The sequence below is a fragment of the Eptatretus burgeri genome, chromosome 1 (genome assembly GCF_056783735.1).
Source record: "Eptatretus burgeri isolate ZD-2024b chromosome 1, Ebu_testis_v1, whole genome shotgun sequence".
Lineage (NCBI taxonomy): Eukaryota > Metazoa > Chordata > Myxini > Myxiniformes > Myxinidae > Eptatretus > Eptatretus burgeri.
The window spans coordinates 139,731,283-139,745,271 of record NC_140961.1 but is presented as its reverse complement, the minus strand read 5'-3'; the positions used below and the strand labels follow the sequence as shown (position 1 = coordinate 139,745,271).

General features: G+C 38.9%; 1 protein-coding gene across 4 annotated transcripts in view; it reads right to left on the bottom strand.

The window, feature by feature from the left end:
• NNT (nicotinamide nucleotide transhydrogenase) overlaps positions 1-13,989 on the bottom strand; it is a 149,555-nt gene that overhangs the window by 48,915 nt on the left and 86,651 nt on the right. For all 4 annotated transcript variants that reach the window (XM_085845195.1, XM_085845186.1, XM_085845213.1 and 1 more), the window contains 3 exons: positions 2,680-2,813; positions 2,111-2,302; positions 1,761-1,914 (listed from right to left, as the gene is read on the bottom strand). In XM_085845195.1, coding sequence (XP_085701321.1) covers positions 1,761-1,914; positions 2,111-2,302; positions 2,680-2,813 — 480 coding nt within the window. The remainder of the gene's footprint in view (positions 1-1,760; positions 1,915-2,110; positions 2,303-2,679; positions 2,814-13,989) is intronic.

Here is a 13,989-nt window from a genome sequence, read left to right as displayed (position 1 = left end):
TTCAGTATTCTTTTAGGACAGCAGTGTCTTTCATTTTTACATTTTCCTTCATGCTTCAAGGACATTTCAAAACATAAACTGCCATACAAATCAAATTAATGAAAGACTTACCAATCGAGATGTTTTTTTTTTTTTGTTTGTTGTTTTTTTTGAGAAAAGCAATCAGAAAACTTGTTTAACCTGGTATTGGCTTAGCGGTTAGGGTTGTGGCTTGGGATCCTAGAGTCCTGAGTTCAAGACCCGTTGTCCACTGAATTAACACCAGGAGGTTGACTCAGCCTGTCATCTTTCCGAGGTCGGCGACATGAGTTCCAGTGTAGCAGCCAAAAAGGCTGCACACGAAGGGAAGGGGGTATCAACGGATTGATTAAATCTGGTATGAGTGTGGCGCAGGCATGATGGGCTGAATAGCCTCCTCCTGTGCTTTAATCCCTTGTAAATCCCTTGTAAAAACGAAAGGGGCAGGTGGAGTTTGAAGGGTGGTTCCCACAAAGAGGAATCGTGAAAAAGAGTTCTATAGTTTACCTAGTTATGGATCTTACCACAAAGATTACGATTAAAGTACCACGCAGCAGCTATGGCACTGTGTGAGTAATCTTTAGTCTACATACATCACTGCGCATGTAATCGAGCAAACCTAAGGCACTTGGCGAATAATCTTTATTCTTTACTTTAGTCAAACCTTTCCAAGAAGTAAATAATCTTTAGTCAACCTACGGCACTGCACATGCAATCTTTAGTCAGCCAATGTCACTGCACGAGTAATCTTTCGTCAACCTACGGCACTGTGCGAGTAATCATTGTTAACCCATGGCATGGCGCAAATAATCTTTAGTCAACCTTCCACACAGCGTGAGTGATGTTAAATCAATGCCTCTGATGCTTCGGATAATTCAGGTGTTATCAAATGAAAATGTATGCTGCTTGTTAGGAAAAGTGAAAAATAGGACCACCTGTCTTGATGCTCACCTGGATCAGGAGCAATAGGCACTCAAACCCCTCGCACATCCTCTTACACCCTGATATTTTTTTGATGCCATGAACAAACTTTGGTACATCACGCCTGATGAAGGTTGTGGTGAAGTTTCATTGAAATTGTGTTTGTAGCTTCTGAGAAGAGAGCAAATACCTATTATGGGGAGTCAACGGTGGGAGGAGTACCACAATTCTATGTAAATATGTATAGCACAGCACTGCTTCCGGTGGGATTTGCATCAGAAGTCGTACTCAAAAAATACCCAAATTGTGGGGTATATCAACCCATTCATAGTTCTTGGGGAAATCAACCTCTCTGTAATTATCCCATTCGTGATTCTGGGAAATAATCACATCCACAAGTAAGGGTTCCTCACTAGTTATGAAAATTATTTTTCTTTTGCATTGTCTAAAGACGATGAATAACAAAGAAAAGAAAAAAATGAAGAAAAAAAAAAAGAACAACAACATTGGTCCATGTGAAAGCAGTAACTGACGGTGGGTTGGCATCATTTCCGAAGATGCAAAATGGACACAATTAATGTCGACATTTTCGGGAAAAAGTCGTAAGAGGCGACCAGGGTTGCGTCAGGAAGGGCATCCGGCGTAAAACATGTGCCAAATCACTATGCCGATCATACGGATGATCCGCTGTGGCGACCACTAACGGGAGCAGCCGAAAGAAGAAGAAGAGAAGAAGAAGATTTTCGGGAAAAGTCAAAGTGAAAAAAACTGTAATTACACATTTGTTCCATCATTACAAAGGTCAGCGTACAGATCATTACCGGCAGTGTATGTAGATGCTGAACGCAGCGTGCGCTGGAATGGCGTAACACTCGCCGACTTTTCAGATTCTAGATCAGCCACTGTGATTGGCTTTGGTGGTGCCACAGGCGGAGCAGTTTTTGGTGCTGGTGCTGGGTAGAGGAGTTTACCATCCTAAGGTGGCAAAGACGAGGAATTGCATGAGTAGGTGGATGTGTCACAGCTTTATTAGGAAGAAGGAAAAGTGGATGATGTGAAAGAAATGAGCTGGAACAGCAGGAATTTACAGGCACACACTTATGTCGAACTTGGAAGCAAAAAACAAAAACTTTAATCGTTGAGTCCCCTAGGATTTTAAACAATTATTTACCTTCATTACCACAGTGCCCCTGACCACGTGATCTAGCGTGCCGTAGTCAAACTCATCTCTCAGGTTATAGTGGAAGTTTTCTTTATCTGGACTGATGCCTCGAAGCAGCTTCACCACGTTGTTCGAGTACAATGCACTGGCTTGTGCCGCCATGCGACTGGGCAGGTCGGTGTACCCAATGTGAGTCACGCCCTTGAATCAGCAAGAGGTGAAGGTGTTTTAACAAAAAAAGAAAAACCTGTAGCTTAGCTCAATGGTAAAGGAATGCTGAACTCATCAATGTCTTGTTATAGAACATGCAAAGTAAACATGGAGGAACACATTGCTAAAGAACTTCAACTCCTCCATACCAATATGTAGTATCCAAGAGAAATATCCAAACAAACCGAGCAAGGTATCCAAAAATACTTTTGTAGCCAAACACGACTTTAAAAAAATCCGAAAGAAAACAATAAAGAGTTCATCTCACTTCTGCACCTCATAAAAGCTGAACACAAGTGCAGGTGAGTAAAGGGAGGGGAGTAGGTGGACCAGTGGTGGTTACATTTGACGTCCCACAATGTTCTTGCCTTATGTACGTAGAGCTCGCCCGGTTTGGTGGTCTCAATATTCCCTCCAGCTTCCGCAGCAAGGTCCACAGTGACAGAACCCTCTCGCATCGTCTCAACCATCTCCTTTGTAATAAGAATGGGTGCACGCTTGCCTGCATAAAGGAAAATGTTCACTCACAATATGCCATGGTGAAGAAAATAGAAACACCCCATGCTGCACTAGAAAGGCTTTCCATTTCAGCACATTAGCCAATGTGTGGAAAAATTGCATGCCAATGTAAATTAAATTCATGAAAACGGCAAAAAAATTAAAATAAAAGCGGAACTGGACTCAGGGCCATAATGGTTCGACAGTCAGCTCGGAGTCTGGGAGATCGGCGCTTCAATTCTGACTGCGTAAGACGGCCGAGTCATGCCAAATGGTATATGTTGCTTCCTCGTTTGACACTACATATTTAATGGAGAGAGCATGGACAAACCCCCAGTTGGTCAAAATGAATTAGGAGGAATTTTTCTCCTCAATTGTCTTCGAGTGTGAAAAGAGAAGTGACGTCATAAAGATGACATCACCGGTACTCAAGGTGCCCTGAAAGTTCCGTCACTTCTCCCAAACTCAGTGGTGGTTTGTCTGAAGTGAGGTCGGGTGTTGTCTGATGTATTTGTCTGGATATGTGAGATTTCTGCTGCTGCTCCCCCACAAGCCTTACTCCTGCAGAAAAAATAAATAAATCGGGGGAAAAAAAAATTAATCACTGAGCTCACACCCACACTCAAACTCCAGTAGGCATCCCCTACCAACAGCTGTTCTGCGAAACACATGTTCAAAATAAACGTTTTTTTATTACAATTTTCAACCAACTTCCACTTTCTCTTCAATCTCATTCATCCCCCAGGTCTTCAAGACAACTGTTCACTACCTTCTCAGATCATCCCCCATCCAAACCCATTATCTATTCTACCTCCGTTAAACTGCCGCTCCACCTCTCCCCCACCTCTTTCCAAATTTCCAGTCTTTCCTTTCTGAGAGTTTGCTTCTGTTTCCATCTTGTCCACCCTGTGCATCCTCCTTCTTCAAGATCATTGGAATCTCCTGCGATGGAGCCGAGTCCATGGCCTTATCACTTTACCATCACTGACAGGTCAGTGTCCTCAATCTTCTTCTTCTTCTTCTCCTTTCTAATCCTCCACTTTTTACTCTTTCAGTGTTTTGGTTTCTATTGGGAGCATGCAGTCCCTCCAGGTCTTCAAGACAGCTGTTCACCACCATCTCAGATCATCCCCCATTCAAAACCATGACCTTTTCAAGGCCCGTTAACCTTCCCAAATTTCCAAGGCCCGTTAACCTTCCCAAATTTCCAATTTTCCTTCCTGAGAGTATGTTTCTATAACTGACCCCTCATCCATCATTTGTCAAAATCTCCCACTATTTTGTCCCTTATCCATGCTGTTGGTGTGTCCCCCCCCCTCTTTCTACTGTGCCTTTTGTTATGTTGCGTCCTGATCCATTCTGTATTCTCACCCTTCCACAATCATGTACTTTGTATTTTTCTTTTTCTTGAAAGGAAGAGAGTTCATAGAACACCTTACCCCATGCAGTCATGAGAAAAAGAAAGGAGGACATGGAATGATCTTTTAAAGCCTTGCTGATTGTGTTTCTGAACACAAACTACATTTCCTATGAACTACAATTTTGTTTGAATCTCAATTTCCCCAACCCTGAGAACAATAAGCGATAAATTTGATTGGCCAAGATAACGTAAAATGGCGTAATATTTTGTCCAAGTACTGTTAAATGGAAGGAGTTTGAAAGTGCCAAGAAGGTGATTTGTGTTCTTCAGTGTGCAAGTAAGTAGGGTAAGAATACTGATTCTGGCTCACTTTTCCCCATGTAAATGAATGGGGGATTTTCAGCGATTCCCTTTTTTTTCCCCTAAAAATAAACCCCCTTTTTATCCCAAGGTATATTTATTTGTCTCCCCTTTTAACCTGGAGGTTGAACCTCATTGAATTGAACACCTGGGGGTTGAACAGCTCACTCATTGAACCTATAAAGATTTGTTCATTCTCAAATTCCTTCAATAGTTTAATTTTCTTTGCACAATAATCCCCATCTAAAATATTGACAAACAAAACATTTGAATCTTTATATTTTTTAAGATACCCCTTTTGTGCCATTACGAAATGATAAACTTCTCTTAATGCTCTTGTTTGACCACCTCCTGAGCCACAGGTTATTTTTTTGTTAAGCCCCGCCCACTTTTGCTAAGCTCCGCCCACTTTCCATAAGGTATTTTTTCTAAGCCACGCCCACTTTTCCTAAGCCCCGCCCACTTTTGCTAAGCTCCGCCCACTTTTCATAAGGTATTTTCCTAAGCCCCGCCTACTTTTGCTAAGCCCCGCCCACTCTTACATCATTTCCAGTTCATCTCTGACTCACAAAGAAATCACTCGAAAATTACAGGATGTTATGGTTTTGAAAAATTTCCCAATGAAGGCTTGCCTAGGCTTGCCCAGGGAATTTCCAAAGGAAACCACACCCACCAGTCTTTCTCTATAAAAGCTTCAAGCCCAGGCTCCATTTTAAACATTTGTTTTTGCTGGCAATGGTGTGCTGTGTGCTTGCCTGGAGCTCTCTGTCTTGTATGGAACTAAACCTTCAAGTTGATGAACTGGATTCAAACCTCTTATCTGTTGAGGTAAGATTTTTATTTTCCTATTTTCAAACTTTGATTGAAGCATACTCATTTAATAATAAAATAACTTAATTAATACATTATTATTTTCTCTCACAGGAAATTGTATCTGAAATACAAAATGAAAATACTGCTTTTGCTACAACTTGGAGCGAAATTGTTGACTTGGTTGAAGACCTTGTGAGCGACCAAGACCTTGAGTGGGATGACTTTGGTGTTCCTTGGAACTCTCTGTCTTGTATGGAACTAAACCTTCAAGTTGATGAACTGGATTCAAACCTCTTATCTGTTGAGGTAAGATTTTTATTTTCCTATTTTCAAACTTTGATTGAAGCATACTCATTTAATAATTAAATAACTTAATTAATACATTATTATTTTCTCTCACAGGAAATTGTGTCTGAAATACGAAATGAAAATACTGCTTTTGCTACAACTTGGGGGGAAATTGTTGGCTTGGTTGAAGACCTTATGAGCGACCAAGACCCACAGAACGAGTTCGTCCTTGATGACCCAACCAAAGAGTTATACCTTGGAGACCAGCAAAATCCTGAAAAAGAGTTTTATAGCAATAGTACTCATTGTGAGTTATCAAGACAATACCCACTGAACAAGTTATACGTTGATGAGCCAGAATACAAGTTTTACCTTGGAGACTCACAAATTTTGAAAAAATCAGTAAATGAGTTCTGCCTTGATGGTTTAAATAACTACCTTGGAGACTCAGGAAAAGGGTTCTGCCAAGATGGTTCTAAATATGGGAACTACCTTGGAGACTCACAAATTTTGAAAAAATCAGTAAATGAGTTCTGCCTTGATGGTTTAAATAACTACCTTGGAGACTTGGAAAGTTGGGGTTATTTTGAAGACTTGAAATGCTACCACTCTTTGGGATTTAAACCTATCAAGAAAGTTCTTACTCCCTCTTTCTATGTCATCAAACCTGAAAGCCTTAAAAGACAGAATTGGAAGAAGAGAAAAAAAAAAAACGTAAAATGTAGATATATATATATATATATATATATATATATATATATATATATATATATATATATATATATATATATATATATATATATATATATATATATATAGGTGGAAATCTCATGTTGAAAAAGACTGTGTTGGGTGAGGATTGAGTTGGGGTTGAGATTTTGAATGTGAGGGTTGGGACACACACACACATACACATCAACAAACAAAAGTTAAGCCTTGACTATTCAGTTGAGGATTCTGTGTTTGGGGTTCACAGATGTAAGAACGTCCACCCCTTGACACACATTATATACTGTTATACACCTCGGACTTGGCCCTCGAGTGTCCACAAAGGTGTATTATCTGCTTAGTTTTGTCTTTTGTAATTCCTGTGAATAAAATGAACCTAAAATCTCTTCCCCTTCCAAATCATATATTTTATAAGTCCAAGGAACTGTATCTATTACATCAACAATTTTAAAAAGTTCTTTCGTCCATCGTTCAGTAAAACCCTTTTCAAAATGAGATTTCCACCTATATATTCTTACGATATCACCAACTTTGAACTTAGGTTTTCTGACATTAATCTCTTTTTCATATTTTAATTTTGTAAATGTTTCTGATGGTTTCATATTTGTTGACGTGTGAATCGTGTCATTATACTTATCCACAATATCCTGAATAAAAGATGACCATTGTTGTGAACCGAGTTGTGTGAATTTTTTATATAGTCTCTCTTTTAAGGTACGATTAAAACGTTCAACAACAACTGCCTTCCCTTCATTAAAGGTACTGTATAATGTAATACTGTTATTTTTTAGAAAATTCATAAATGTCTTGTTATAAAACTCACTACCCTCATCAGTCCACAATTTTTTAGGTTTTCTCTTACTTTTATTAAATATCTGTTGGAAAGCTAACATAAGAGTATTACCTGTTTTGTTTTTTAAAGGGACAACCCACGCATATCTACTCCTCAAATCAATAACGGTTAAAGCATACTTGTACCCCTTATCATTATTGAGTTCAATCAAATCAGCAGACCAGATATAATCAACTTCCTTGGAATAAACTTTCCTTCTCTGAAACTTTGTGAATATTGGTTTATGTAATTCATCAGCTAATTGCTCTTCAGTCTTAATGGCATCATTAGAGCCTATAAGTTTTTTGAATTACCAAGTCCAAGTTTCAATTTAGCACTAATCATCTTCTTCACGATGAACCTATCAACTTTTTCTCTCAAGGTTGGATTTTGTATCAGAGACAAATTATACAACATTTCTCTATCGGCTTCATGCTTTTCTTCCAACGTTGTGGTATTCCCATAATCAATATCGTGTCTCATGCACACTTCATCAACTCAATTGATTGGTTTACTCCAGGATTTAGGATTGTCTGCCTCATCTAATCTTTTATCCAAGTTTGTGCCTGGACCACAGAAAGAATACCCTGGAAGATGTAATTCCCCTGGTATTCCAGTAGTTGTAAATTTACTTCCTGATAAAAACTTTTGTATATCTCCTCCGAGTTTGTGTTTGGAGATAAATTGATTTTTTTTTGAACCACACACCGAACATATACCTTTTTGTATAACCCTGTTATTTTTACTTTTAATATATAAAATATTTTTAGTATTAGTTTTCTTTTTACATTTGAGACAATAACTCATTTATTTATGAGAAAAATTCCTGCAGAGTGCAAAAACCTTTTTAGTTTCCAACATGCACATTTGAATCTTAATTTTTAAAACATAAAGAATCCTAAGAAATGCCTTCACTCTCTCCTCCATTTATTTAAGAAAAAACTTGAATTAAAATGAATAGCTTGACGATGCCAATAGTTTTGTCGAAAGTATTGCAAATAGACTTGTTAATTCTTTGTATTCCTCCTCGGTGGGTTGAGTTATTTTCTGTAATACCTCTATTCTTTTTTGAATCTCACTGGTTTCCATACTATAATATTTATTTATTCTCTCTCTTTCCTCCCTCTCTCTCTTCTCCTTTTCCTCCTTCTCCTTTTCCTCCTCTTCCCTCTCTTCTTCAACTCCTTCCTCATCCCTTACTATCCTTGAATCGTTTACACCCCATAGAATATTATACATATATTCATCAGGATTTCTTGTTATTCCTGTATCTAAAATAATTTTTTTTACAACAGGAAACCAATAAAATTTCTTTTGAATTTCTAAAAGAGCCTTACCTTTTCTTAACTTTATAATTTTTTCATTATTTAACATTCTAATTAAATCTAAAGTTGTCAGTTTATCAACATCAGCATAATGCCAATCTTTTATTGAAAATACCTCATTCTTATGTTGTAGAACATATTTATTAAAATACCGAATACCCTTTTCTTGAAGGTATGCTTGGACACAGAAATGATAATTTTCTTGAAGCCTTCTTGCTGTCATTTATGTATTAGAAATATATGTTAGAATAATATTATGGCACGAAACACCTCCCCATCTTCCCATAGTTAAATCATTTTGTATTTCCTTACTTATTATATATAATCCTGTTTTTTCTGTTTTCATGAGATAAACAAGGGCAAAACCATTATTATATTTACCCTTATTAAATTCTTTTATTTGTTGTTTACTAATCGTGGCTCCACAAAACTCATTCTCGATACCAAGTGGATAATATTCTTCCTTACGAGACTGATTTAATTGTTCCAGGTCTTCAAGGTTAATTTTAAATGACCAATTATATCCTAAATCATTCATATCATACCCCCATTGTTCTATTCTCATACAAATGATACGCCCTTCTTTATAAAAATTTATTTTAATTCGAACTGTGAATTCTGTATGACCTGGAGATAATATCAACACTTCTGTATCTTTGGAATACACAGCCGTTTTATTTAAGTATATATATATTGTGATAAATCACTTAATCTCACCAAGTCATTCGCGTCAGTCGGGCTTGGATAATTTTTTAATTTATAAACATTTTTCATGTTAATATTTTTGTTTATATTATATTTATGTCGTTCAGCCTGTGCCTTTGTATAATAATTTGATAAATCAATATCCAGTTCTTGAGATACACCAAAGATAGAACCATCTTCACCAACATAAGTCATTTATATTAGATTAAAAATAATATCATAAAAATTTTTATTTTTGTTGAGTTGAAATAACACATATAGACATAATTGACCACAACACTTGGAATTTAATTCTTGGACTTGAAATGTTTGATAAACACCATTCTGTAAGAATTTTATGACTTCAACAGGTGGTGGAAGACCAAAACTATCAAAATAATATTTGTCTTGACTATTAAAAATACAAACCCAATGAGAACCGTTCCCATTATTATCTTCTAAGTTCATAATAATATTCTTTGTATGTTTCGGCACATTTGTTAATTCATCTCTCATACAAATAACCACATTATGAATTTTTAATTTCTTACAATATTTAGCAAGTTGTAAATTTGATGTTGTATTCTTTCCAAATTCTTTCAACCACTCATCAATGCTCATTTATTTATTAGAAAGATATAATCCATTACCTCTTTTCGTTAATTTTACACCTGCTTGTGCTATAGAAGAAAGCATATCTCCAACTAACAATCTCGCTTTATCAGGCAGACCTTCAAGTTTTTCAGCAAAATCTACAATTACACCACTTCCACTAATTTGTTTCTCCAACTCTTTGTTATGTCTTTCCAATTCTTTTTGAGCCTGGAGTTGAGCCTTCCTTTCGTTGGCAGTTTTCACCGCTGTTGAAATACCACCCGTCAATGCTCCAACCGCACTTAAACCAGCAAATAAAGGAATTAGAAATGGGAGAAATCCTCCACTCGTCTCTCTTATTGAATATTTTTTCAACATTGGTTTTGTCATTTTAATTTTAAGTGAGCCAGTGTCATTCAAGATTTTAACCTGTTCTCTTGTGAGCAAAACATCAATTCTTACTGCTCCTTTTCTCTGAATTGTATTAACGTTAATCGTACAAGGCTTTTGATTTTGAACACAAGATGATAGTTTATGAAGATTGATTTGATTAACATATACCCCAGTTGGTACTTTGCCACTCATTTATTTAACAAAAAATTATGTGAGACTAATCATCACACCATTATCTGTATTAATCTGCAATTCTGTTTCTTCCAAAAGCAAACAATATGTATCAACTTCTTCACTCTCTCATCTTTCAATGTATAGGGAAGTATCCACTCGATTAGACTTTATAGTTTCCTTTTGAGCGCTCAGGTCAAACGCATAGATTGTATACAAACTTTTAAATGCTGTCATATCCAAAATAGGTTCTTTATTTCCATTACTTTCACACACCTTTTGGTAAGACTTGTATGCTTCAGCAAAATCATTTTTTTCCCAATTAATTTCCAATCTATCTCGTGGATAAAATGTTCCATCTAGAGAAACGCGAAGTTGTTTCACCTTCGCATTATCACTCAATGCATTATTCTTATCAGTCGCAGTATCACCATCTGGCTTTTTAAAAATCATCCACAGATATCGTGGCTTTCCTTCCAGAACACCCAAATTCCACGTGTAAGTAGTTTGGTTGAGTTTAACGTGTTGACATCTTCTTTTGAGGTATGATACACTGAGTGGTTTCTTTGAGTTAAGTCTTCGATTCAACATCTCTTCTGTTTTAAGATTAGGAGTATATTCACTGATATACCAACTCATCTCCTCAATTACAAATTTATTCTGTTCACCAAAAGCACTACCAACACCAAAAAGCAATCTATTTTCATTATCATTCCTTTGTAGTTGAAATCTAATTTTAAGACCATACAGAACTTTATCATAATCACAAAATCCAAATATACCTTTAAGAGGAACTGCCACAGTAAAACTATTTTCTGCTTTTGTATCATCATTATACTGTTGCGGTCTTCGCGCCCGCCGGCGTGCGACGGCCACGTAACTCGAATCGCGGCACGTCGCCCACCGGACGGACAATCCAGTCGTGACCCTCTCGGACTAACGCCGGGAACCAGTCACGGGTGGACCTTTCGGTCTCACCGCGATCGAGCCAATCAGCCCCCGCGTGGGATAGGGTTGCTCGCCAAATTCGAACTACCTAAGTACCCACGCGGAGGGTAGACCGGGCGATCGCACCTCGCCGCAGGTCGACTTCGGACACGGGCCACTTAAGCGACCCGTTCCGTACTATCAGAATAACCGAGCGGTGTTATCGTCGACCTCGACGGTTCGATTAATTATCGGGCGTATTCAGCCCACTACCAACCCTTTACGTGAAGCAAGATGGGGGTTCAATGGGGAAAAAGACGAAGCGAAGCGGGAAACAGTTCAACAATAAAGCACATTTATTCTCGGCACACGGGAAGCACACAAATACAATTCCACCAAATGCACACAAAAAAAAGAAAACACACTTCCATTTACACAAAAAGCAAACATAAAAGTGAAAACACAGTGCAGAGCTAATACCGACTACCGAGCACACGGCAACACTTATACAATTCTACTTCACAGACGGCGCCGACAACACATACCCAAAACCAAGGAAAAGAAATCCCCCAAGAATGAGGTAGGCCTGGGGCCGAGACCGGGTCGGGCCTACCCGTCTGGTGATGAGACGCGGAGCGGCGATGGCCCCGCAACCCGCGGGCCTCGTGGACAGTGCCTGGCAGGGGGTGGGAACGGGGCCCCCTTGGTCGCACTATCTCAGCGCGGGGGAAACAGGAGGGGGTTGCTGATGCTCGGGGTATAGAGGATCTTTATTATATGCGACGAGCGTCTCCACCTCGGCCAGGTCGCGCTGCCGGCCTCCCTCGGGCGCGCAGCTCCTTGCACGACGCGAGCACCCCCTCGTCCGCCCTCGCCGCCTCTCCACAGCTCCGTCCCCTCCGTTCCGACTCCAACGCACACGACGAGCAGCTCCACCGCCCGCGAAGTCTTGACTCTCTGTCCGTTCTTGTTTGCGACTCCTCGTTCTCGTTCTGCTGACTCTCTCCTTACTGACTCTCTCGTTCCGACTTTTACGACTCCTTTGACTGACGAACACCGTCCTTTTATCCCCCCGTAACTTCGCCTTTGACCCCCTCCCTTTGACCTTTCAACTCGCTCCCCATTGGCCCGAGAAAAAGTGGGCGTGAAGGCTTTTTGATCCACAAATTTGCATATATCGATCGCCCTGGGGGCGGGGCCAGTTCGCCCCTCGCTCACCGATTGGACGGCAAAAAGTGGGCGTGTGTCGTTTTGGATCCGTTTTTGAAGCAGAAAATCCGTGATTTTGTACACGCTGTTCAACGTGCGCCCTACACGAGTCCAGCATCGGTGCCCATGAGTGGCGCGAGATGACGGTGATGCGATGGTGGCGAGTTGCGACGGTAAAGGTCATGGCGGTTGTGGTGAAGCGGCGTTGTGGTTGGTGGTTGTTGTTGTGGTTGTGATGGTGGCGATTGGTCCAAAATAAAGATAGTAAAAGAAAAACGGCTATCCTGAAGAGTCGCAGCACGTATAAATGACATGTATTCCCACTAGACAACGGGTTTGGGCCTAACTACACATGCACTTACCGAGATACCTCACCTAAGGGACCTGAATGGTGGTTTGCGAATCTGGTAACCACAACAATACATTCCTTTCCTTTGAATATATCCAGGGTCTGTGTTTGTTCCCGTTGACATATCAGGAATAAAACCTTCGACAGACCCCTTTCCCATTCTATCACTGAATGTATAGAGTGTAAATTTCATCATTTCAGATACAGCAGAGACATAATCAACCGCTTCAACTTCTTGTGTTCCAATATACAATCGCACACTATCAAACATTTTCCAGAAGAAATCATTTACAAGTGTAGCGTTTGTGTTATTCCCAGCCTTAGTGAATTTAAATTTACACAACAAGAAACTTTCGGAGAGATTCAAATAGGTTTGTTGATTATTTATTTCAAAACTTTTTGTACCATTTGTATTCCAGTCTGTTCCAGTTATTGCATTTACCTTGAAGTAATCTTCTTTTTTAGTGGAGTTTGAGATAATAATAGTATCATCCAAATCATAGATACCATCAATTGCTTCCATACTTGTATTTATTTAGGAAAAAAGATGTTAAAACTTTTGAAACCCTGATCCAAGTATTTGAATTATTTTCTGTCGTTCTTGGGGGGACAACTGAGTTTTACCTTTCTTAATTTCTTTTATTGCTTGTAATTTATGAGATTCCTTCTGAGCATCTTTTATACTCTTTACAGCACCTGCTACATTTCCCACAGCAGAAGCAGTTGAACCAATTAGGTCTTTATGTTTAAGAATAGTTGAACCAATACCCATGAGAGTATCAATTATCCCATCTCCTCTAAATTGATGTCCGACACCCCTTTGTCTCTTAGGTTTATAGTATCCTCTACCAAGATACATACCTTCACCCTTGTAGTACGGGGAAAGGAACATCCCATCCCCTGTAATTATTTTATATTTTCCCAACTCGTGTTTCCTCACAATAACCATCGTATTTATTTATTGGAAAACTTCACGTAGGTGAATTCTGATGGATATAACTTCTCCATTAAAAGAAATCACACGATTATCTTGGTCGGTTATCCTAAAATTTACTCTGTGTATGGTTTTTCCTGACACAGGTAGATAAACCAAATTTTTAGGTTCCATATTGAATTTATAACCAATTGGGGTTGAGTATGCGCTGA